Source organism: Vipera ursinii (assembly GCF_947247035.1).
Source record: "Vipera ursinii genome assembly, chromosome: 2".
NCBI classification, from domain to species: domain Eukaryota; kingdom Metazoa; phylum Chordata; class Lepidosauria; order Squamata; family Viperidae; genus Vipera; species Vipera ursinii.
In genome coordinates, this window is record NC_139513.1 from 49,093,486 (window position 1) to 49,121,011 (window position 27,526).

At 37.4% G+C, this 27,526-nt stretch overlaps 1 protein-coding gene across 1 annotated transcript in view; it reads right to left on the bottom strand.

The window, feature by feature from the left end:
• The window catches only part of PLXND1 (plexin D1), a gene marked incomplete at its 5' end in the record, with an annotated part of 175,654 nt that overhangs the window by 65,447 nt on the left and 82,681 nt on the right, over positions 1 to 27,526 (bottom strand). The window contains 8 exons of the mRNA XM_083353821.1: positions 824 to 938; positions 10,692 to 10,841; positions 11,685 to 11,951; positions 13,994 to 14,084; positions 17,153 to 17,317; positions 17,991 to 18,130; positions 18,577 to 18,676; positions 22,438 to 22,589. Coding sequence (XP_083209947.1) covers positions 824 to 938; positions 10,692 to 10,841; positions 11,685 to 11,951; positions 13,994 to 14,084; positions 17,153 to 17,317; positions 17,991 to 18,130; positions 18,577 to 18,676; positions 22,438 to 22,589 — 1,180 coding nt within the window. The remainder of the gene's footprint in view (positions 1 to 823; positions 939 to 10,691; positions 10,842 to 11,684; positions 11,952 to 13,993; positions 14,085 to 17,152; positions 17,318 to 17,990; positions 18,131 to 18,576; positions 18,677 to 22,437; positions 22,590 to 27,526) is intronic.

Genomic DNA, 27,526 nt, shown 5'->3' on the forward strand with positions numbered 1-27,526 from the left:
TCACATGTTTAAAGATGGATGAAATGACATGCACGATGAGGCAAGAAGTGGCCGCTCAGTCCGTTGGTTCACGATATTTGCGCTTTCTTTACACTTTCCCCAAATTTCTCGGACTGTTTTGTATGAGATAGTGACAGAAAATTTGGGATACTGGAAGTTTTGTGCTCATTGGTTACCAAAACTCCTTTCTGAGGAGCATAGAACACACCGAATGGGTTTAGGATCCTGTTACAGGGTGGCTTCATCCCCAGGCGGGAGATTTTTTTTGCAGAAGGAATTTCAAACCACGCAAGACGTTATGATAAGTGCCTCAATTTGAAATGGCAATTATGTCAAAAAGTAATGTAATGTTGTAGTTTTCTAATGTGTGTAATAAAAGTTCTGTATCTGCAAGTGTCTGTCATTGATAACTAAACGGAGGTTTCTTTCCAAATTGCCCTTGTAATAGTCAAACATTAATAGTTTAATCTCCTGCCAGTTTAAATGATGAAATGACACAGTTATGATATATTAAGGTTCTGGACTTATCAGTCTAGAAAAAGGAAAAAAAACCAAGAGACTTCCAGGTTGAAATAGAGAAGTCTACAAAGTTTAGTTCTGCTCATATGTACAATGTCACCACGCTGCCTTGCTGTTTTGCCTCCTGATTACCTTAAACATCTTTTGAAAATCCTTAAATCCCAAAATAATTACTGAGTGGTCATCACATAAATGTTGCCCATCCAATCTCCGACTATGATAAATACATTATTTTATAGATAGTAACAATTTCAGTTGTTGCAAATGCATGCTTAACACACTTGGAATCAGTATGGTTTCTTACCTACAATAGAGAACAGGAGTAAGACGCTACAGATGACTATTGAAACTGTGATAGCTGTTTCACTTCCTCCAAGATGCAACATAGTAATTGTTTGATTGAATTTCCCAACCTGGATCTAAGAAAGAACAGAAAGAAGCTATCGCCCAGTTATTTAACAGAAAAGAAAGAAGAAATAAAGAAATCACATTACAAGGGAAAGATGCTTGACACGAATGCTTGAACTTAGCAAAGTATGTAGTTTCTCATTTTGCAATAAACACAATAATGTAATTTAATATCAAGACTTCATTTTCGTTAGCATTTCCAGATCGGACAACTATTATCACAGGCCTGTGTATGTGTACAAAGAATAATGAGCTTGGGGATAACGACTGGCAAAAAAAATGGAAACAGCTGCACAGAGGTTACATGATAATACTACTAGGATATAGAGTAAAAGATTAAAGTTAATATTTCTACTCAGCAAAGAATCCTGGTAGAAAGTATGTCAACTTCTTTAGGTTTTATTTCCCCCCGTTATTTTATTTTTAAAAGTATAGGTACTTTTTCAGGAACTGTCTGCATCCCAGATAGGAATATATCTATAAAGTAACTTACTTACATGTAGCAAATTTTATTTCGCTTTAAAGTTTATTCACAGAATTCCCAAGTTAAAATAATAACCGTTAATACTACTACTGTTTTTTTATTTATTACTTATTTTGTTATAACAACGCATTGTAATAGACCCTGGGTGGCTTACAAAATCTAATGCAAATTTAAAACAATAAAAAACACCAGCAAAACAAGACATCTTGTACTAAAACAGCTACTATAATCCACCCCTCCCCCCAATATTAACATCTGGCTTTGGACCAAAGAAATGTTTTAAGGACTTTTCAGAACCCCGCGAGAATGGGTGTTCTCTATCTCTTTGTGGAGATGCTGTTCCAGAGGTCAGGGTCCTGACAGAGAAGACATGTTTCCTGGGCCTCCAAGATGACAATATTTAATTGAGATTACCTGAAGTGTACTCACTTTGTACTGGGAAGACTGAAACAATGGGAGAGTGATAGTTCCTCAGATAGCCAGGCTCTATGCCATGATGAGCTTTAAAGGTAACAAGCAGTGCCTTGGAACTGCATCAGAAGCCAATTGGTAGCCAATGCTATTTGTGTAGCAAATGCTGACAGTTACGCACAAGGAATGTCCAGTACTGCTCAAGCTACTTTGAACCAGTTGTAGCATCCAGGTGTTTTTTTATTTATTACTTATTTTGTTATAACAAGCCCCATGTGGAATTCACTGAAATGGTCCAGTTGTGAGGTGACCAGGGTGTGAATGACAATTGGAAGAACCTCTTGATCAAGGAAGAGGCACAACTGGCACACAAGATGTACCTGTGAAAAAGTCTCAGCTTTGAGGAGCAGGAGGACTCCCAAAGTTGTGTATAACTCTTGAAGTGGGAAGTGCAACTCTGTTCAAGACTAATGGTGAGAATGTCCTGAATTGGGGACCAAACAACCACAACCACTCTGGTCAGGATTGAATGGGCGCCTATTCCTTCCCATGGAGACCCAAACAGCCACCAGATGAGGAGTCAGTACCTAAATAGCTTCAATTGCATTTGTAAAACTGGGTATCATCAATATGCTGTCGATACCAAGCTGTGAACCAGCAGAGGACTTCACCAAGTGGGGTTCTTTAAATGTTAATCAGGAGAGAGAGCGTTGAACCCTGAGTCACCCCACCAGTGAGGACCTGTGGGTCCTATCTCTCCTCTCAACAATGACTAGAACCACCTGTTGGAGAAGGATGTGAAGAACTGTAACACAATGTGTCCCAATCTCCACCATTGGCCCAGAAGGTCCATGCTATATTGAACTATATTGTATTTCTATCATTCTTCATGCAGTTTTGATCAAAGGTATATTTTTTTGATATTATGTTGGTAAAATGGAGTGGAAATTAAAGAGAAATGAAATAATTTGCACCTACTACTGATGAATCTAGGAGTTAAACAGCAGTAGAGGTAGGTGAAATAGGTGACTAGGAAATTATGGCTAATAATTTCCAGTAATTTCCAGCAAGCATCAGGATTCAGATCACGGCAGGAATGGACCCACATAATAGGCTCGTAAGAAGATCCAAGAACTCAGAGTAAATAAAATGTGTTGAAGAAAGCTGAAATCTGGTGCCAACAGAATTTCAGCAACTGCAGTTAATAATTAGTTATAAAGCCAAAATTCTAAAAATGCAATGTTTAGTTTTTCAGTTCATACCACTTAACAGACTACTTAATGTTCTCTTTGTTTCCATCTGTCCTTTGTGCTTATAATGGCCAGATATGCTCTTATCTGTTTTCTCACTCATAGAGTGAGAAGTAACTCAGTGTTGGCCACTTCTGCATATCAAGAAGTCTAACTCATGTCCAGAGGAAGACTCAGGTGAAGAAACTGATTTATTCACATATCTTAAATTTTGTGCAAAATCGAAGCAATTAAGAATATGTGTATCTTAATTATGGAAACTTGGATTACATTCTTTACAGAAATAGCATGATTTGGATAATAAATGTTCTATAACAGTTTCTTGTGAATAAGGAATCAAATGCAAATTCATTTTCATTTAATTCTACAAACCCCTGGTAGAGGTTATTAAACTGCTGAATCCTGATAGAGACAACTAAAAATTTCCAGTCAGTCCATTAAGAGTAAAAACTCTCCTTCTCTGTCTCTTAAAATATATCTGTTGGGGGCAAAACACTTGCAGGCTGCCTCCTTCAACAAGAATCTTCCTGTGCAATTTGTAAAAATACCTGTTGATATTTCATAATTACTGGGAGATTGAGGTGCCAAGACTAGGAGAAAATGCTTCTCCATTATTGTACCCTTGCTGTCAAACAGTTCACTGCTGGAATTTAGGCTTGCTCTAACCTTGCTGTCTCTTTTTTGAATGAAACTAAAATGCAACTTTTCAGGAAGGCTTCTTAATTAGTTAAGGGAAAACCACAGAGTTCTTTATGGGCTCCATAAAGTAATTTAATATCTGTGTTATGATTGTTTTATTATTAATTAATTATGGATTTTTCCTTTGTGAACTGTCAAATAGCAAGATTGAAGTGTTTTAAAATTCTAATAATCAAATAAACACATTTTAACTCTCTTATGGCAAGGTTATGGGTTTTTTTTGTCCCTCATTAGGGGATGTTTCCTATCACTTTTCAAGAAGATAGGCTTTTAGATTCCTGCCCCTCAAAAAACATACTGGATATAGTTCTTTAGAAACTAAATGTTATTATTGTTGTTCAATCAGAATAAAAGAATAACAGAGTTGGAAGAGAACTTGGAGATTTTCTAGTTCAACCCCTGCTCAGGCAGGAACACCCTACAAGGGTTGCTGGAATTGGGTATGTCTAGTTTAACGAAGAGAAGGACGAGGGGGGATATGATGGCAGTCTTCCAGTAGCTCAGGGGCTGCCACAAAGAAGAGGGAGTCAAGCTATTCTCCAAAGCACCTGAGGGCAGGACAAGAAGCAACGGATGGAAACTAATCAAGGAGAGAAGCAACCTGGAACTTCCTGACAGTTAGAACAATTAACCAGTGGAACAACCTGCTTCCAGAAGTGGTGAATGCTCCAACACTGGAAGTTTTTAAGAAGAGACTGGCCAGCCACTTGTCTGAAATGGTGTAGGGTTTCCTGCCTGAGCAGGGGGTTGGACTAGATGACCTCCAAGGTCCCTTCCTCCTCCTCCTTGTTATTACAGGAGTCCCCAACTCCCAGCCCACTACTGGGATGTGGCCTATTCAGAATTGGACCACACAAGAGGCAGACTGAAGTGCATGAGTGTGTGTGCAGCTCCGCCCGTGTGAGCAGCACCCCAATAGGTTCTCTTCTCTCTTGTGTGAGTGCAGCATGTGCACCAGCCTGCCACTCATGTGGTCAGATTCCCCTCTTCCTCCCCCCACCCCAGCCAGGCTGCCAAGCTGCCTGCTCCCGTAAAGCGGAGTGGGGAGAGCAGAGGCTGAGTGGGACGAGTGCAGCCTGCTCAGCTTTGCTGACTCACCGAGGCTACTTGTGCAGGACGCCCAATCCGTTTTTGGAGTGTCGGGCAGAACTAGGTGAGTGTCAAGTATGGGCTTTTCAAGTGACTCTGAGGCATTGTTTACCTTAAAAGTCTTTTATTAGCCTAATACACCGGCAAATGCTTGCTCGAAGGAAGCTGGAATCTCCGTCCCTTGCACAATATATTAAAACATAATTCTCCACCTTTCTAATTTTGTCATTAATCATATTCTCCAATTAATTTAAAGAATCAGTTTCCCTTCCGTTAGAAGAACCGCCAAAGCCTTATCTTCTTTAGAGAGACAAATGGCCTTGAAAGTGCATTCCTACTCTTCCCTCCTCCCAATTTTAAACTAAAGCAATACACAAGTTTAACATATGAAATAGCTACTTCTTCATCTCTAGTGAAGCAATAACATTCGATGTTAGCAGCGTTGACAGTGAGTCTGAAGGAGAACGAGACCATGCCCCCAAAGGCTTCTCTTCCCTGTGCCAAAAGCTTTTGCAAATGGACGAAAGGCTTCGGGGGAGCAATCTCACATTGCGTCAGGCCTTCTGTCTCTTTGCAGAAGCTTTTGGCATGGAGAAGCCTGAAGGAGCACAAAACCATGCCCCAAAGGCTTCTCGTCTCTCTTAGACGAGTGCAGCTGCGCGTGCACGGGGCCCAGTTCCCTTGTCTTCCCCCAGCCGGGTTGCCAAGCTGCAAAGTTTGGGGACTGCTGCCCTAGACCATTCTGGACAAATGGCTGTCCAATCTCTTTTTAAAAGCCTCCAGTGAGAAGAGATTGTGTTCAATTCTTCGTGACCCTGTGGCCCATAGCACCCCAGCCCTACTATCCTCCACTGCCTCCCAGAGTGTGTCCAAATTCATGTTCATTGCATCAATGACACTGTCTAACCATCTCATCTTCTGCCATCCCCTATTCCTATTGCCTTCAATCTTCCCCAGTATCAGGGTCTTTTCCAATGAGTCTTCTCATTGGAAAAGTATTTGAGCTTTTCTGTCCTTCCAAGAAACAGTCAGGTTGATTTCCTTCAGGATTGAAATTAAATAGATAAAGTGAGCCTTAAAATACACCTGCCAAAAGAAAGTGTGTCAGGCTACTGTGATTTTTTCTTTTTACAACAAGAGAGACGAGGGGGGAAAAATAACAAATATGGGAAAAAAAAGAAATACAAAGGAGTAACTTTTAATTTTACTCAGTACAAGACACAAACTTCTTTCCCCTTTTGATCCCCTCCCCTCCCAACATTTTCTGTTATTTTGTATTTTATCTCTTTCTGAAAATTAATAAAATTGGTACAAGGAAACAGAGAATTCACAATTTGGTTTTCAGACTTCAGATTTTGAAGAGAACAATAAATATGCATTACAGCGATTAAATACAATGAACTTTCCATATCTTCCTTTAATTAGATAAGGAAAACATGTAGCTTTATTCATAGCTTTTAAAAACTGGCAGAACATTCCAGCCTATTACAATACAAGGGATACGGCAGCCAACAAAAGCAGAATTTTGGCAGTTTTCTCATGCTTTATTATTTTATTTTATTATTTTTTTAAAAAAACCCACTGTAGAGTTTTGATTGTAAGATGAATGGAGAGAATGAAAAAGAAGTAAAAGCAAGAAGGGAAAAAAACTGAAATAGTAAATGGAGAGCATTTATATGCAATATAAATGGACCTTGTATTGGATGCTCCTAAGTGTGCTATTCTTTAAAGCAGCCCCTCTCTTTCCAGGCTTCTGCTTGAACTGCATTAATTTCAAAGAGATGACTCTTTAAAGCAGTTGCACTCTTTTTCAGACTCATGCAGAAGTGTGAAAAAATTATAATAAGAGGGCTATTTAAGTGAACAGCAGACAAAAGACCTAAACCATTTCTTCCAAATCATTGGCACAGTGATACAGCACTAGAATATACCCTTATTTCATACCAGTTCAAAGTAAAAATTGTTGCTTTTTATATTTGCTTTTTAAAGCAATTGCACAGAGACCCAATCAGGTTCATAACGGCAATCTACACAGATGGGATAACCCTTTCTTTCCGGCCCAGCATCTTGCCATAAGTCCTTTATAACTAATTTGTTCACAAAGATATTACTGACAACAACAACAACAACAAATCAGAGGAAAATATTAGCTGATAAAAGGAGATTTCGAGTAGATAATATATTGTAGATGCAGACATGTCAAACTCGCGATGTCACGTGAAGTTGTGTGACATATCGGGACAGTTTTTGCCATTGCCGGCAATGGGGTGGGCACAGCTTCCACGTGACGCATCCAGCCCGCAGGCCGGCAGTTTGACACCCCTGTTGTAGAGCAATGGGTTAAGCAATGGATAGGTCTGATTTGGACTGAAACTCAAACGACTGCTTATTCTCATGAATAGTTCCAAGTACTAGGTGTAACTTTTAAAAGTATGCTTAATATCCAAAAGAAATGGAGAATCCATGGCTTTCAGATATTGTTGCATCACAGTCCCACCGTTCCTTACTATTAGTCATGATGGTTGCTCATTCTAATTCAGCAATAATAGCTTCCATCTTGTTTTATGGAAGGAAGCTTACATGGATTCATGGAAAAGACAGCTTCTAAGCGGAAACCTGACATGGACATCTAAGAAAAGCGTTCCAAGCACTGAGAAAAATAAATGAGAGAGAAGAAAAGAAGCAATCATGACCCTGGAAGGAATGACACACTAGACTTTGCACTAGATGTCAATGAAAGCCTGCAAAGAAGAAGAGAAGGAACATCACATCACCTAAATATTATAGAATCAGGACTCAGAAATGCAACTTAGCTGTGGCTTCAGAACTAGTGATTATGGGATTTCCTTCTTCCAAAAATTAATACTGGCAGTCCTCAACTTACAACAGTTTGCTTAGTGACCGAGCGGCACTGAAAAATGTGACTTATGACCATTTTTCATAGTTACGACCTTTGCAGCATCCCCATGATCGTGTGATCAAAATTCAGACATAACCCAGAAATAAAGGAAGACTCGTAAAATCACAGTCAGTCATATACTGGAGAAAGCTTGTACACAAGAAAAAGAATATTCCAGCATGAGAGAGCAGTGCCTAGAATCCTGTTTTTCTGAGAGGAATAAAACCATTCAGATGATAAGTGCTGGTAAGTAAAGCATTGGCTGCTGAAAATACATTGTATGTTATGTTAGATATATTCTTGGAAGCCTTAATTTTAGAAATGCATTCATGCTCCATCATTTTTACTAGGATACAATTCAAGCTTTCCTTCCCCCAGCTTAATCCCAATGAACATTCATTCCTTTTTCAAGCCTTGTAACCGTGTTGGTGGAGGCTACTCAGAATTGTAATGGAAAAAAGAATGGCTAAACCTGTCCTCCTGATAAAGAAGTGTGTTGCCATCAATGTTGGGGAGGACCACCTGTTATTAAATTAAACATCTGGCCAAGTTCCATTGCCAAAATTAATGTCACATGCAGTTTCATACACCCCTCCCCCAAAAAGCCAGTCCTGACAATTCTTGAAAGTACTTCTTACTAAGGGCTTATTAACTGTTTCTTCCAGTGTATTCAATGCATATGGGCCAGAAGACTTCCAAGATCCCTTCCAACTCTGTTATTGCTATTCTTAAGTGTGTGTGTGTGTGTGTGTGTGTGTGTGTGTGTGTGTGTGTGTGTGTGTGTGTTTTCCAAGCAGGAACAAAATGTGAAACCACTGAGGGTTACCACATAAATTACACAATTATTAATGGTAGTCAGGACTTACAATTCATCATTAAATTAGTGGCACTTGGAATAAACCACATTCTATGATTTTTAATTATTCTGTCCCATTATTTATTTTGGATAGAACCAGTCATCTTGATAAAATGTTTCTGTTCTTTCATTGGAAGCTTTTTGTTACAAGTGGCATGTGAAGATTCATCTTTTTTTTCTGTCTTCTTTTTCTGTTTGAATTACTTACATCTCCCTCTCTTCTCATCCCTTTTAAATGTTTGTTAACAGTTAAGCACTATATTTTATAGAGGCAAAGAGAAACTTAAGGAGTTTAAGTCTGTATCACATGGCTTTCCATTCTGGGCAATAAGAACAGAATGGATAGGGAAGAGATTTAATCTTCACCCCAGTGATATCCCTGAGTATGTCTACTTTGGTTTCTTCCACATTTGGGAACTACTACGGTATCATTTACAGACATGAGGGATAGAGGGCAATATTATATACAAGTCAAATCTACATCAATATTCCCAAATGCAGCCCACCTGTATTCCTTCTAATTATTTACTTATTACCATACAAACACTGGAATAAATCAAACGTTTTAGGTGCCAAAATACATCCCCAAAACAGGGTTTGGCTTATTCACAAATGGGCTTATTTGTGAGTATATACAATAGGTATTTCCCTCAGCTTTTCAAAAGTATACCAATATTTTAAGATATATTTAAATCAATTTAATTTTATTTAAATTAATTTATATGGCCCTTTCTAATAAGATGTACAATTTTTTGGGGGGGGAAAGTTAGGGGTATTGTCTGCTCCATGTTTACCGCAGGAATCCAAATGAAAGCACCTTAAGAGATGGCTATCCGATCTCTGCTTGAGTAATCCACTGAAGCAGAGTCCATAATCTCTCTAAAAGCCATTCCCATTTATCAACAGGCACAGCAACGTAATAATAAAAAAACACATTAACATATCAAAGAACAAAAGCATCAGAAAGATTAAGACCAAGACAATAAGCAAATTGCAGCCTGTTAAATGAGAAAAATGTTATCCTAGAAAGTCCAGCAAAGAAAAGCACAAGATTTTACACAGTGTGAGCAACTCAATTGGATTTTCACCTATCCTCTGGCTTCTACGGGAAATAAATCCAAAACATTATTTCCAGCCTCAGGTGGGATGACTGAGAAAAGAGGCTGTGATGAATGTTGTTCATTAGAGGGACAACTTTAAAGTATGAAACACAATGAATCTCCACATTCACAGAGAATCCGTTCTCTTCCCTGATCCAAAGTGCCATCTGTGTAAGAACATCAATTCTTTATAGATTTTGTGTATTGTTCAGAAGAAAATATTCCACAATATTTAACAATTCCCAAATCACTGGATGAAATCCTTGAGTTTTTCCTTTTCCTCCCAGATCATATTTTAAAAGATTTTAATATAGGGATGGACAACCTGTGTATATACAGATACTTTGTACGATGTCCCAGCAATTCCTGATAATTTAGCATGATAAAACTATGCCCAGCTCTGGGGTTGTAAGAAGGATCTTATGCAACCTGTAAAACAGGATTGCAAAATGTGTTTCAGGGACTGCGTGTGGCCAATCAGCATCCCTTTTGGGTGTCCCAGAATCTGCTCAAGAACAGATGAAGTGGGTGGTTTAAGAGGCAAAACCCCTGAAACTTTCCACCCCCCCAAGGGGTCCCACATTCTCACTACTTTGGACATGCAGTCCTTGTTACTGTGCAAAGCCTAGTATAGCCTTTAAATCAAGAAAAATTACATATCCTTGTCTTAACTTCTAATACATTTATTTTGGTATGAAATTTATTAACCATGATAATATTATTTCATACTAAGCCTATTAGTTTTTAAGATACCACAAAGCTATCTTTTTTGTGGCACCATATTTATAACCTTTGAAAGTTTTCATTAATGTTATTTTCTTTCGATATAGATGCCAAAGGCAAAATATTATTTTTAAAATACTTGGACTTCGTAACAGAAGCCAAATTCCATGGGGCACAATTCCACGGGGCAGTAGATGGCTACGAAGCAAATGATATACATGTTGGCGCATGCTTTCAGACTCATATCACTTACCGTAACAGGGAGCTTTCTTTCTGAAGTGCTCAAAGATTCATTGATGGAACAGTGAATGACTTTGTCAGAAACAATTTGGATCTCACAGGAAATTAGGCCAATTTTAACTTCATATTCATTGCTTTCCAGACCGAGGTTGTCAGGCTCTTTCTAATAAGAGAAATAAAGAAGAGCAACATGATTCTACCAGGGACTAAATTCAATCCTCAACATTTCTGAACTTTATTGACTTCAAAGCTCTCAGGTAGTAGTTTTCATTTTTTTCCAAGGCACGAATACAAAACTCTCTTCCCATCTTCTCTGTTTTTTTTTCTATTTTAACTAAGACATTAATGCCCATAAAAACAGGAGTTGTTTATCAACCCCTTTCAAATTCCCAGAATAGAAAACTTGAGCTAAAAAGTCTTGAACGCAAATTGTGCTTTTGATCTTTACCTGATAGTTAATGTTGAAACCTAATGGGAAACTGGTGAAAAATAAGCTGGGGAAAAACAGAAGGAGGGAAGGTAATGCTTACATTGCCTGCTGGTGAATATACCAGCTGGTGCTTCTGAAGCTCATGGTACTTAGTGAAGACTTTCAGTAATCATGATGGCCTTCAAGTAGCTTTGTTTCTTTATTGAAATTCCCTTCTTTCTTTTAAGAGCAACTATTAGAAGGGGCAGGTTGGTGGGTTTTTTTGGAATAAAAATGTTTTTTCAATTACTATTCCATTGTACAATTGTCCCTTTGTTATTGTTTTTATTTACCCATATTCCTAGGTTGTTAGAAAAAGAACAAACTTTTACTTCAATGCTCATGGCTAATTTTTTACTGTTTAATTGAGCCAAGTCTTCCTTCTCCAACTCGTAATCAATGTAATGATTAAAGGTGACAATCTGCCTACATCAGACTATGTTGCTTTCTCAAGATTCCTTCCCCTTGGAGGCTTAAATATTTTCACATTAAGCATCCTCCTCTCTCTCAGTGTCCATATATATACCAAATTCTTACATGAATAACAAGTGTCAAGGGCTCGCCAGAATGATGTTTAATCCATTTCTCTTTCTTGGCTGTGAAGAACTGGGGATCTGTATAGTATTCCATGTGGAATTTGCTAACGTGTACAGCTTCCTCAGGGTATTCAAAGGGGAAAATGCTCTCATCGGTATACAGGAGTCCATTGATGAAAAAGTCCACTAATGCTGGCTTGCTTCCAGTAAGATTGGAGGCAGCTGGAGAAGGGCACGTAATCACAGTGTCCGAGTGAACTTTACAGTTCTAAAAAAAAGGAGAAAAGAAAGCAAATTAAACATAGACAACAGAGATTCTACAAAGTTGACAACAATTTTAAATATTTGCATTTGCCAAAACAAAAATAGATACTTCCATCAATGGCCAATATAGACTGAAAAACTACTGATGACCGTGTCTATGGAGATTCTCAGTCATCCAGGTCATAGTTGTCCCAAAGGTGCTTTTTCAAAACCCAATAAGACTTTTTTTTCCTTGAAGACATTTCGCTTCTCACCCAAGAAGCTTCTTCAGTTTTGATTGAGCAGTGAATCCATTCAGTCAGAACTGAAGAAGCTTCTTTGATGAGAAGCAAAACATCTTCAAGGAAAAACAAAGTCCAGTTGCCTTTTGAAAAAGCAACTTTGGGGTTTACAGATGACAGAAGGTAAGAGAAGCTAGATAAACAGAAGCAAAGACTAACTTCCTGAACACTTGAAAAACACTGAATGAAAAATCTGAGAGAGAATTCAATTCTGGAAAACTTTTTATTGCATTTCTTTGTTCATAATATATGAAAATAAAAAAAATGGAAAAAGCACTGATCAGAATTGTAAATATTATAGTTGCAAAACCCATATAGGTCAAGCCACAAATTCTAATCCATAGGATATAACTGAAAAGAAATCACCCAATGCTCTGAAATTTTTTCTAATGAAGAACCAGCACTCACTGCCCACCAAGTAGCTCTTTCTCTTTTAGCCTAATTTACTATACACGAGGATAACTAGGGTAGAGGAAATATGTATGATATTTTACTTTATATTTATTTCATACAGCTAATAGAAAAAAATCAGATCTCTGAATATGAGCACTAAATTATCCCCAGAAAAAAGGACTAGAACAGCAGTTATGCAGTAGTAATTTTAAGTAAGATCGCCCTACCCCACTTCCCAAAGGAATTAAGTTCCCACAAACTTAAAACTTTAAAATGCTGAAGGAATCTATACAAAACATTGTCAAAGTATTGATTTAACAGCTACCCAGCTTATGTAATATAAGATGTAATCATGGGAATGACTCAGCAGGGTCTGTGTCTCTTTAAGAACCTTTGTATAAAGGGAAGGGTCTGCTGATGTGTTCCTCTGTTCCCAGCTGTTTTCTATTGGGCTAAAAAGTCCTTGAGGTTCAAAGGAACAAGTTGTTCTTTATTTCTGGGCATCTTGCCAATTTCTGAGTCAATGCTGTTGTTGTTCTATTCTAATCCTTCACTAGATGTCAGTAGCTATTCATTTTCCAACTTTTAAAATAAAGAATTATTTTCTTATAATTTCATCAGTATTCTTCCAGATGTAGATGTCAACGTTGCTAACATCGAATGTTATTGCTTGACAAGATATGAAGAAGTAGCCATTTCATATGTTAAACTTGTGTATTGCTTTAAAAGATTTAGTTTAAGGTTGGGAGGGGGGAAATGAGTAGGATTGCACCTTCAAGGCCATCTCTCTAACTAAAGAAGATAAGGCCTTGGCGGGTTTTCTAACGGAAGGGAAACTGATTCTTTAAATTAATTAGAGAATATGATTAATGACAAAATTAGAAAGGTGGAGAATTGTGTTTTAACATATTGCGCAAGGGGCAGAGATTTCAGATTCCAGCTTCCTTCGAGCAAGCATTTGCCGGTGTATTAGGCTAATAAAGGACTTTTAAGGTAAACAATGCCTCAGAGTCACTTGAAAAGCCCATATGTCAGAAACTTTACATCAAGCTGGAATCTGAAATCTCTTGGCAGGGCGAAACCAGCCGTGGGGTGCAGAGCCCTGCAATTCATCGGCTGCATCACTACGATGCAAAACTGGAAGTCTCCATTTGACTGCTTTCTGAAGACTTACTGAAGTGTCATGATAAAAGATACATGTAGAATCATAAACTGCTTAATAATGTGACAGTAAAGTCTATAAAAACAGAAAGTAGAATTTTGTACTTACTGAATAAATATTTTCAGGGACTTAAAGTTTATGCTTTCTCCTCTATTTCATTTCTACACATTTTGCTCCTTACTTTTTCAAATGACACTGGTGAAGACTTACCACTTTTTCTTTTCCAACAGAATGAACAACCATTGACACACTCTGAGCCATCAGAAATCCATTTCCTTCCACAGTGATGGTTCTGCCTCCACTATTAAATCACAATAAAGGGAAACAGAAAGGTAAGGGATTGGATGAAAAATTGAAGGGTGAATGCTATATATATGGGAGATATAAGCTTAATAAGTAAATTATATGAAATAAATTTGCATAGTCCAAATAACAATTCTTTATAGAATAAATATTATTTTTATGAAACACGATATATGTATTTTCCCAGTACCTATTATATGAAAAACAAAACTTAGATTCAAGGACATAGAAATTTATATTTGTCCCTGAATCTTTGTCAAATGTTCACTTGACAAAAATAGTTTTTTTTTCTCCTTTTAGGAAGACTTGACAACCTTCTGCTCTTTAAGTAGAAGAATAAGGTATTTGATGTACATCACTATGTAACATTTTATTAACTTGGTGCAGATACTTTATTTAGGACACGTGGATTGTTTTATCCATATTGCATGTATATATAGGCTGTATGTAATAAACCTTACATGTAAATCCATGTAACCAAGACATGCCTTCCACATGTATATGAAAATAAAATGAAAAGAATGTGTGTCAGAGTTCAAGCCATATGCTTACACTTTGTATCTAGATGCAAACAGGAAAAGCTAAGGATTGTATCATCGTGTTACAACATACATTACATCACTTCTTTATTATGACGAATGTACCAGATACTTATGATTTCATACAGTTCTATAAACATGCTCCTCTTTCTCTGGAGCAGTGGATACCAAAGGTCCTCAACAATGACTACTTCTGTTTTTACCCAACTAGGTCTCAAAAATACACATTAGGTTTCTCTGCTCCTCCCCAGCCAAATCATAGAGAAGCATGATTTACTTCTAAACATTTGCTAACAGCAGACTGAGACCAAGACAATCAGTGCTATCGTATAGCATCCAGAAGTATTCAAGAGGCTACTGGAGCAGAAGATTATCAATTAACCAAGAAACATTTCACCAGTGAACTTGAATGGAAACAGAGTTTGGATATTTTTTTTGTCTTGCTGGCAAACCAAAACCTTCAGCAGCAGCTGCTTACAAGTAAACAATAAGTTTGAATACTTTCCCCCTTAAAAGCTGTCTGTAGACAGCTAAATGTGGCACCACCTCTGCAGAATCTATTAAAATCTATTAAAGGAAGTGACCCCAGAATATGCCACTGGCGTTGGGAGCAGAAAAGGGGAATGGCCTATCTCCACTGGTTAACAAAAACATTTATCCAGGCTTTCTCTTGCATCCAACCTTTTATTATTTCACACACTTCATGTCCCATCTGCTTTAACTATATTGGCTCATTAGGAAATCAGGACATAGCAATACATCCATTTAGCCTCAAAAATACTCAAACCAGAATATCCCATACAGGACTTCACAAATCATTTATGCTTCTCTAAGTCCTAATATGCTGTTCTTAATCTATTTTCAGCAACTTTTTGTAGCTCATGCCATTTCTGTGTAAACGTTTGGGGGATATGGCTTCTTTGAAGAAAAATTCTACACAGTGTTTGATAATCATGAAACAAAACTGTAGCACTATAAAAAGAAAAAACAGCGAAACAAATGGAAAGTAGAATATGGTGATCATTCCTAAGCATTTCATTGCTGTCTGACTGAGATTTTGATTTGACTTCAGTACCAATGCCACTGGTACAGTATCATTTAACATTACATTTATTTCAATCTTAAACTTTTGCCAAGCATAAGCTGCTACATTTTGTAGCTGCTGACATACATTTTTGAGTTACTTCTCTTGATCCTCAGAATAAAACAATTAAGATTAATTTTACATCAAGCACTGAGAACTGGAAGTGTCATCATTGCTCACTTTCAAAGATTTTTCACGCATGTTAAAAGTTGGTCTCTGTAATTAAGTGTCACAATTCTCTTTAAAGAACTGCTAAAAATCAGAAGCCTTGGCCTTATACACACACTCTGAGTGACATGGTCTTGAGAAACACTTGCTCATTCCTTTATTCCCATTACCCTGTGTTATACTTAAATAAGTATTAAGCAGGGAGTGAATTCACAAACGTTCAGAAACGAACAAGAGCCTCGAGGCCTTGAAGAAGAAATGACATCAAAGGCAATGTATTTTAAGAGCAAATATACTAGTTTCTTAATAAAAACATGCAACCTATATAAGAAGTGAGGACCAATAAAATAATATTGTTTTATACGGATTTGCCTGAAGTTTTTATATGATTTGAAGCATATAAAATTAACATTTTTCTTATTACTTGGAGTTGGTACTCCTGGTCGAAACTGGGTTAAGAGTGAACAAGTGTTTGACTCATCAACTGTACTTTTCACAGCAAATCTTTCCAACAATGTTGAATGAGTACAGTATATTGAACAAAGGGGTACAGGGGGTAAAAATAATTCCTTCCATAAAAAACGGTAACGTAATTTTTTTCAGAAGTTGAACCAATGTTATAGTTGCGGGGTAGGCTCTAGATCTGAATTTCAGGCACTGACAATGTTTTGGGTCACTGAACTATTTCCCAGCCAGCTGGGTGGGGAAAAAAAAATCTTGAAGACCCTCATGTGAGCAAGCTATTTTTAAGAAACCAGGCCGAGTTCTCACTGGCCTTAATTGGCCTCTTCAATGAGCCACTATACCAGGATTGTAGGTCGTCTTCATTTGCATCACTACATTATGAATCTGGCCAGTGCCCCATACAGCTGCACCAATGACTGGATTCCAAGAGTACTTATTGTGCAAAATCTATTGCGTTACCCAAATTTCAGTGAAGAATGGGCAAAAGAGAAGGTGCAACGGGGTCAGTCGCTGCTTTGATGTACCTAGAATGAGTAATCAGAAAGCCTGAGGACTTCCTTTGCTATCATTCCAAGTGGCTGGAAATTGTCCCACGGGAGATTTCCTTCCAGTGCACTAATGGTGGTTGCATTCTGGCTGTCATGTCAGGTCCTATAGCAGATAAAATTATTTGCCCTTGGATAAAACAGGCATGGAAGTTGCCTCTTCTCTATAATCTGAACTTCACAATAATATGCACAGCTTCCATGAATGCACTAGACTTAACCCAGACCACTTCTGCAACATCTCACAGAGAAAAAGCTACCTTACCTGACTGGACTCTTTTTCGGGTTGATATCTGTTATACTTGGATTTTTCTCATACTGAAAGTTGTTAGAACCAATGCAAGACTTGTCTTCAAATTGGACACAGACAACCACGTGGGTAATAGTTTCCACACTTGGCATGGTACAAATGATGGTGGTATCAGTGCGACTATAAAGAAAGGATAAACATTTCTGAATATAACTCATGGATGTGCCCAGTGAGAATCCACGCTGCATGATATTCATCTGAAGGTTTAAAAGTAACAAAGGCTTATGAAACTGTGACAAAAAAAGAAAGAATACTGAAGAATGTATCTAACTCAGGGTTGGATTGTTGGATGCTTGGTATTCATTGAAGGCTGCCCAGAGTTGCCTGATTGTGAGATGGGTGGCATATAAATTTAATAAGTAAACTCATATACAAAAAGAAATCCAACTTCAGAGAACTCCAAGAAACATTGCTTTCCAATTTCTGTTTTTGGAGGTTTTAGCATTTGAAGATTATTTGGAAATTCTGACATATATTATACAATATTGAGAAATAAATTGAAATTGCTACCAGATAAGACATCTTTCATAAATTACTTGATCTAATCAAAAATTGGTTATTATTACAAGACAGCTATATATCAATATCATACAGTATTAATACCAAGTCTAGGCTATCCATCAAAATTATATCCTTTAAACATTGGAAAATTATCATCTCAACTCCATACCCAATGGATACTTTAGAAAACGTATTTCTTAGAAAACATGCTTATTAAATTAGTTATTTGTTATGAAAAGTATAATTTCTAACCTTTACAGCTGCATCATGTTTCATTCTGAGCAGTATTTACCTGATGTCTCTGCATTCTTTTGTAGTATTGAGCAAAACTCGAAGCTTAGATCCTATACTGAGATTATTTCCTGTGATAGTTACTTTGGTACCACCAGCTTTTGGTCCAACAGATGGAGACATAGATTTCACTACTGGAAGCTTAAAAGGCAAAAAAGAGAAATGTCAAGAAGATACACTGGTTTCCTTGTTTGTAGTGACATCTCCGTTCAGAAATGTAAATGTTGCAAACATTTAAAAAATTGCTTGTGACAGGTCCTATTATCATTCTCCAACAAACCAAAGATGTTAAAATATCATAGGGAAAAATAATCCTAACTTAATTGCTTGGAAATCAATCACACTATTTAGTACTGCACAATATAAAAACTATTAAATGATATCACCGTTACATTACTTACAAGATTTATGTAAAACATGTGGAAAGAGTTGTCCTTAACAGCCTGTCTTTTCATTTTTGTCTCACCTGAATCAGACACAGTGAACCGGATGAGAGTAACAAGTTGCAACTTCATTAGGGTGACCAAAACTATTATTGTCCTTATAACAATTCATGATTAAGAACTCAATTACCAGAAATTACGTACAATGTAAGAGAATTGCTCCTTGGATTTTCCTTCTTTGCTCACATTTACTGTCACCACATCAGAAAATTCTTCTGTTGCTTCCCCAGTCCAGCAAACAATTCTATGAAAAAAAAAAAGATTTTGACTGAAAAATAAGAAATGTGACCAGACTATAAAGTATGTCAAGTATAGACAAAATATGAACTTATGGCTCTTTGGGTATTATTTTTGTTTTATTTTTAAAGAGTATTTACATTTTTAAAAAGCTGGCATACTGTATTATTTTTATTTCCAAGAATGCCTCTATGCCTTATGTGGGCCTCATAAGCATTTCTGAAAAAATAATAAGTCACATAACATTATTCTGTTATAAATTCTTTATTATCCTTGTTTCTGAAGTAATGCAACAACTTGAAATTAGATATAGCAATCTAAGTAAAAAAGGATATTTAGGAATGGACAATTCCACCCAAATCTGATTAAAGCCAGAGTCTATATGCCCATTTCGGCTGTTTCTCATTCGTAATTACTGATAAGGTTGACTCAGCCTTCCATCCTTCCGAGGTAGGTAAAATGAGGACCCAGATTGTTGGGGGCAATTAAGCTGACTTTGTAATAATGCCGCTTGGGGGTGTGTGTGAAAGCCCTAATAAGCAGGCCTATACATAGAATGAAGGCTACTGCTAAGCTTGTAAGCCGCCCTGAGTCTTCGGAGAAGGGCGGGATATAAATGGAATTAAAATAAAATAAAATAAATAAATATTTCTGAAATTCTGTTACCAGTTCTTATGATTACAGACTCATCAAAATCTGGCCATTATAGTCCACTCTGGAAATGTGCAGTTGACTACAAAAACGAAACATTTTTTTGTTTTTTTAAAAGTAGTATGTGTCCCGGTCATCCTATTATTGTGCTGTGATGGCTTACTAACTCTATATTTCTTAATATGCATAGATGATGTAGATGTGGACATGATCACATCAATGTACTTTGAATTATATATAAACATATCCAAATTCATCTGATTTTTCCAGATTACTTGGAAAGACAGAGTGACTCCATATTTAACATCTTGATTCAGCTGATATGTACTTGCTTTCAATTCATGAACTATGGATGTAACCGAATGTTTGATCAATATTATTCTGTTTGGTCAAAGTTTAATGATATGTTTCAAACATGTCCCGAATAGTTTTCTCTTGATTTATAATATGATCTTGTTTTTATTTTAATTGTTTGTTTTTGTGGGTTTTTTGTTTTTCTTTTTTTCTTTTTTTTCTCTTTTAGGTTTTTCTCCCTTTTTTTCTCTATTTTGTAAATTTAAATACTTTTAAAAAGTGACTCCACTGATTTAAACATGCTACTAACTTCTGCTTGGAATATTGATCTAAAATGTAAAGAATGTCTGCACCAAAAACCACTGCACTGCTTTAATTAATCAAACCATAACTTTTTCATGAGTCCTTTGTCCAATGTGCTGTTTATGCATTTTTCATCTTCGTGTAGAGTTTTCCTAGAAATTACAATATGTTCTTTGGAATATCGCTAATACCAGATACAACAAGGATTTTGTTTTCTACTAAGTGGCTGTTATCGTCAAATGATAATATTGTTGTGGTGAATATATACAAACTTAGCCAGGGGTGTTGGGGAATGGTGGTTTAAAACTGAAGATGGCAACCTCGATTCCAGTCACCATATCCCTTCCCCCCCCATGGATGCCTTGTACTCAGTCATATATGTTACGAAACAGAGAGAATGGGAATAATTTCTGTAGGATAAACTGTAGCCCACAAAATAATACAAGAGCCTTGGTAAGACCACATTTGGAATACTGCATCCAGTTTTGGTCACCACAATATAAAAAAAGATGTTGAGACTCTAGAAAGAGTACAGAGAAGAGCAACAAAGATGATGAGGGGACTGGAGGCTAAACATATAAAGAACAGTTGCTGGAATTGGGTATGTCTAGTTTAATGAAGAGAAGGACGAGGGGGGACATGATAGCAGTGTTCCAATATCTCAGGGGCTGCCACAAAGAAGAGAGGCTCAACCTATTTTTCAAAGCATTTGAAGACAAGACAAAAAGCAACGGATGGAAACTAATCAAGGAGAGAACCAACCCAGAACTAAGGAGAAATTTCCTGACAGTTAGAACAATTAATCAGTGGAACAACTTGGCTCCAGAAGTTGTGTGTGCTCCAACACTGGAGGTTTTTAAGAAGAGACCATTTATGTGAAATAGTATAGGGTTTCCTACTGGAGAAGGGGATTGTACTAGAAGACCTCCAAGGTCACTTCCAACTCTGTTATTTGTTATTATAAATGTTGAAAATGTACCCTTCTCCTGCACATGAGAAATAAAGAATGTCATGCTGCCCAACATTATTGCTATTAAAAGATCTTATACTGAAGAAGAAGCTGCAACAGTGGCTATGAGGGAGAACAATTTAAACTTGGCCAGAAAATTGAAGGGCCACTGTAGGAAGTTATAAACTTAATGATGCTTTAATTCATAAATGCCCAGAAGTAGAAAATATGTATCAGGGACAACACTAAGCTTAGCATGTTCAGACATTCAATCTCATACATTTATTATACTTATGATGCATTTTTGGCATGGCTATTGTATATTTTCCTTTTTCTTAATTCAAGCATACTTATTTCTACCTATCTCCATCAACTCTCCGTAATGTATATAATCTGTGTTTCTTTCAAAGTAAAAATGTTGTTATAGTGCTTTTAGTAACAGAACAACAAAGAGTCAGTAATTCTAGATTGCTTATTTGTTGGACTTTTTAACCTTGGCTCTTGAGTGAGTATAGCATTTTCAGAATAGAGTATCTTATGAATTTCTCCTATAAGGATGATTTCATTCCAAAGCAGGATATAGACAAGTCACCTCAATTGGTCTGTGAAGCCTGTCTAGTTTTGATAATGAAGACAACAAAAAATATGTGGATATGAAGCTAGGGGGAAAATTGATAGAACTGTAGAAAATATTTCTAAACTATGACAGCACGGGGAGCAGCTGTGTAAGTTTTATTACACTTGTCACCCTAAGTTCCTCCCTGTCTACAAGAGATGAGAAAGGTCTGAATTTTGTGGATTACACAAAGACAGCTAACTAAAGAGCAACTGGTGCTTGTCAGTGAAGTAATACTTTATATAAAAAGTAATTTCCTTACTTAGGTTATATGTGTTTTTTTTAAAAAATCCCTTGAAATGTATATGATTTTTTAAAAATCAGAACAATAATATATAGCATAAAGAAAGAGCTTGAATTCTAGGATGTGAATGTTTCAATTTTAAGTTTTAGTTTTGTTACCTATAATTTTGAAGGAACTTGCTCATGAAAAATATATATGAAAAGATTAAACATTTTGAATATGTACATATATGTTAGTGATTTCTTCTGGAAATGGGGTGGCCCGAATAATTTTCATAGGAGACAGAGTGCCAAGCCAGCGTGGTGACTTAGTCTAGGATTCCCTATGTGGGCATAAGAGATGAAATCCAACTCCTCTTGAATGATGTTGAACCTTATCTAGTCTCACTCAGGTGCAAACCATCAGTCTGAAAGCTTAGCAATAAAACAGCTAATTGATTTCTTCAATATGGGTCTGGTTGTTTGCACCTGATGGTTTCATTCACTGGACCAGTAAGCAAATAACAGCAGTTAGTAGTAACAGTAACAGACGTTAAGGACTGAAGATTCTGTTATCAATTTACATATTAACAGAATCATGCAATCTTCTACTACGCAGTCAGATGCTAAGCCATATCATACCTGAAGCCTGAAACAAGAAAGGATCAATCAGTTAAAAAGGACAAAATTCCCATGTGCATGATTTCAAAATAATTCAGCCTGAATTACTCACTCTTCGGAGACTATATATCTGTCCTGAAGTGGTGAGCATTTCACATTTCCTATCTTGACAGCATTAACAACATCACTGAATCTACGGCCAAGATTTCTCCCTCGAATCGTGATCTGAGTTCCTCCTTCCAAGGGTCCATCCAGAGGCTCAATCTGCAAGTTCAAAGGAAACTTAATGAACACAGATTAAAACAAAGGGAGGGATTTTTTTTAAATTCGCTCTAACAAATAAGCCGTATCCTTAACATTCATATATGATTTAAACTTTGTATGGCTTAATTTTATACCATCTCTCATCCTACTAGAGGCGTGGTGGTTCAGTGGCTTAAAAGATGCCGGAGAAGGTCTATACTCTGCTGGTTCAAGTCCTACCATCACATGACGGAGTGAGTTCCCGTCACTTGCCTCAGCTCCTGCCAACCTAGCAGTTTGAAGGCATGTAAATGCAAGTATATAAATAGATACCACTTAGGTGGGAAAGTAACAGCACTGCGGCTTGATGTTATGCTGCCCACATGACCGTGGAAACATCTTTGGACAGTGCTGGCTCAATGGCTTAAAGAAACAGAGATGAGCATTGCTTCCTAAAGTTGGCATATGACTAATGGAGTAAAACCCTCAGGGGCTCCTTTACTTTAACTAAAGTATCATTTCATTACAGCGTGAAAGGAACGTGAAAAGCAACAAGATTCGCCAATGAAAAATAGAGATACACTGTAACATTCTTTGCAACTGATTCAGTACCGTTAATCCCTAACATTTACATTATCTGCAGTGGAATCACCCATTTTGTAAACGTGATGGGTCAGAAGCTGCAATGGTATTTCACAACAATGCCAAATCTCAGGGGAGATTTCATTTGTTACCACTTATTTTTTTCCCCCCATGAACCAAAGTCACTGATTTCACAGGATGTCTGAGCTCTCTTAATAACCTACAATTGGAAAAAGCACTTTGTGACAAATCTATAAAAACCACCATAAAGCTGGTGAAGGCTGCAAAGGAACAGCAGCCTTCCTTCCTGGAAGTTCAGTTACAAAGCCTGCAGCTTGCCTTTCCCTGTAGCTGCTGCCAAATTGACATGACGTCAGCCAGGGCAGAAGGTCAACAGCGGAGGCGTTTTCTTCCGCCAAGCTGCTTAAACTCGATAATGTCCCTGACTTCACTGCTCCAATAGGGTTACAGTTGTCCTCATCTTCCTCCTCACCGGACAACTCTAGTCACGCTAAAAAAAAACCTCCTAGTTTATTTTTGAAATGGAATATACAGGATCTGCTAAGGAAGTAGCATCCTAGTCTAACAATGTTAATGCTGATGATTTGTTTTCACTTGTTGCTTTTGGCAGAGAGCAAGAGGCTCAGTTTCCTACACTGTTCAGTGGAATTGAGTGGACCTAATTAGCATTTCCTCTGCATTGTTAGACCAAAGAAACGGAAACATATTTTACATATTAATAATAAATTAGCTACTTGATTTTGAACAGATGAGGAACCTACCAACTCTAAGCTCCCTGGGTTGATTAGCTTTTTCTGAGTTCACTACTTTGTTCCGTTAGAATTCCTACATGGAGATTGCTAAATAAGCTGTATACAGGTCCTCACCTTGCAACAGCTCACTTAGTGACCGTTCGAAGTTATAACGGCACTGAAAAAAGTGACCTGTGACCATTTTTCACATTTGTGACTGCTGCAGCTTTCCCACGGTCACACAATTAAAATTCCGAGGCTTGGCAACTGACTTGTATTTATGAGTGTTGCAGTGTCACGTGATCACCTTTTGCGACTTTCTGACAAGCAAAGTCAATGGGGAGGCCAGATTCAACCGTGCTACGAATTTAACAGCTTCAGTAAGTCACTGTACAAATGTGGCAAGAAAAGTCATGAAAATGGGGGCAAAACTCACTTAACAGATGTCTTGCCTAGCAAGACTCAGTTGTGGTCATAATACAGGACTACCTGTATTGCACTCGTAGATTTCGATTAGAGAGAAGAGAATGGAGATATATTTTGCCAGTTCTACATGCATCAAAAAGCTGAGCTACTGACACAGAGGAGGATAGTGATCATACCACACATTCATCATACCATAGCTAACAAGGAGTGAGACATGTGAATTCAACAGGAGGAAAAGAAAGTTTAACTGGAGAGGCTATTTGATCTGAAGCACTGCCCGTTGAACTCGGAGGGCTGGAAAGTTCATGTCCTGAATATTTGCTGATTGCAAGGTGTGTGTCCTGCGACTTCCTGATTACTTACTGTGGGTGATAGAGTGGTTGATTCTTTTTTTAAAAAAAATAACTAAATACAAAAACCAAAGAAAAACTACACAAAATTATAAAAGAAAAGCCAAAACCAGAAACAATATATATACAACATATATTCACATACAAATATATATATACAGTGGTACAGTAAACATTTAAATGGATGGAAGGTACAATTTGTTGCAGTCATCATAGCTAATCTTTAGTGACAAATTCTGCAAAGCACCAAATAGTTGGAGGCACATGTTTCTCTCTCCAATATTGAAAAATGGAGTGAGGAGTGAGTGCTTCTTGAGGAATAATCAGAGGCTGTAAAAGGAATATAAGGCAGCCAGATTCCAGAGAATTAGCCCACGGAATGAACTAACAGGGACAAGTGATTAGAACTCCAGCATGGAAAACTATAATCAAATTTAAAGTTAAAAATTTTACTTGGCAATGTGAGAAAACAAAATGAAATCTTTTCAAGTATTGCTGCACTAAGAAGCAAAAGTGAAGACGAATGATAAGGATGATGCAACATGATCTGCAAAGTCTGCAGCTTGTTTTCCTTGAAGACAACCAAGCACATATTTGCAGCAAATGCGAGTTTGTGAAGGAATCTCTTCCTTCCAGTACATATAGATGACACTTCAAGGAACAATTACAAGCATTTATTACCATACAGGTAGTCCTCGACCTACAACCGTTCATTCAGTGACTGTTCGAAGTTACAACGGTGCTAAAAAAAGTAACTTATGGCCGTTTTTCACACTTACGACCATAGCAGCATCCCCATGGTCACATGGTCAAAATTCAGATGTTTGGCAACTGGTTCATATTTACGACGGTTGCAATGTTCCAAGGTCATATAATTTACCTATTGTAACCTTCTAACAAGCAAAGTCAATGGGGAAGCCAGATTCACTTAACCACCATGTACTAACTTAACAACTGCAGTGATTCACTTAACAACTGTGGCAAGAAAAGTCGTAAAATGGGGAAGAACTCATTTAACAAATGTCTCACTTAGCAATAGAAATTTTAGGTTCAGTTGTGGTCGTAAATTGAGGACTACCTGTATTACCTGAGATTTTGAAAACTTTCAGAGATCTGGGCACTCAAGTAGCATTTTTACCCATCCCTCCAGCTCATGAATAAATATAATGAAAGGAAAGAAGAACACTACAAATCAATAACTAACTATGCAAGTGGTATCAACAGAAGAGATTAGGTAAAATGGTTATGCATGCTGTTCATGTTCTTGTGGAGAGCCATGGTGCTTCTTGCTGCACAAGTATGTTGGTTTTTATCTGTTTTCTGCCTTTTCTTTCTCTTGGACTTTGCAAGTGTAAAATAAGGAGTTGCTGTGATGAGCATGGGCATATACCTTTACCCATGAAAAGTTTTCTGTTCTACGTGCCATTGAGTACTATAAAGGTAATGCATCATAAAGTAAGTTTAATTTGGTTTCTGAACCGTGACTTCAGATTCCAGATCAGTCTTGAAGGCTAGCTCTTTATTTTGGTCTGCAATATTGGGTAGCAGAGAGCTTTATTTTTAAGTGAAAGCAGTTGTTGGTGAATTATGGATTCCAGGTGAGACTAGAGAGAAGATGATCACCTCTACTGTTTTCAATAAGTGGGGAAGAATAGGCTGATAGAAAAGCTGAAAAACTGCAAAGCTATTTTTATTCCTGAATCATTAAAGATACCAGAGACAGAGAAAGTGGCTAATTTGGAATTGCTTATTTTAAATGCTTTTTTTTAATTGAAACCAATTAAAAAATTCACTGAAAGCAATACATTTGTTCCTTGAATCTCCTGATAAGAGCATGGTGGACTTAAAAGAAATAGTTACTGTCTCTCATGAAGCAAGACTAAATTAACTCAAAAGTACTGATAAACAATGTACTAAAGATACTGAAAAGCTGTTGAAAGGGAATGGTGATTACCTGGCTGATAAAGAGGAGGGGGGGGAATCTTATTAGTAAATTGGAAACAAAACATGACAAAATGATATGGCTGGGAAGAAACCAAATGAGAATGAGATGGGTATCTATATGTAAAATGAATGAATGAATGAATGAATAAAGTTTTCGGCTACAGAATCAGCATTATTTGCAAATCATCTTTGGGGTCATTGTTCTGCTTTGGGCACACTCCATCTTGAATCCAGTGACTAGTTTTACATAAAGGTAAAGGTAAAGGTTCCCCCGCACATACGTGCTAGTCGTTTCTGACTCTAGGGGCCGGTGCTCATCTCCGTTTCAAAGCCAAAGAGCCAGCACTTGTCTGAGGACGTCTCCGTGGTCATGTGGGCAGCATGACTAAACGCCAAAGGTGCACGGAACGCTGTTACCTTCCCACTGTAGTGGTCCCTATTTTTCTACTTGCATTTTTACATGCTTTCGAACTGCTAGGTTGGCAGAAGCTGGGACGAGTAACAGGCGCTCACTCTGTTACATGGCACTCGGGATTCAACCCGCCAAACTGCCGACCTTCTGATCGACAAGCTCAGCGTCCTAACCCACTGAGCCACCGCGTCCCTACTAGTTTTACATAGAGTACCACAATTTTAAAATGATTCAATGGTATTGGCGCGCACTCTGTTATGCGGCACTCAGGACACTCGGCACACCTGGCTACAATTTTTTAATTTGGAATTTGGCATTAAGCAGAATGTTAGACTAAATGGGTTCTTCCAACACTAGCCAAACATACAGTATCTGCTACAAAGACCAAAATTCAAGTTCCGGCCTCACTTTCCATTCAGGACACCAGGTTTCTCAATTCTGCCCATAGACTGACTCTCCATTCTTTGTCTTTTACTTTAAAGCCTCAGAGTT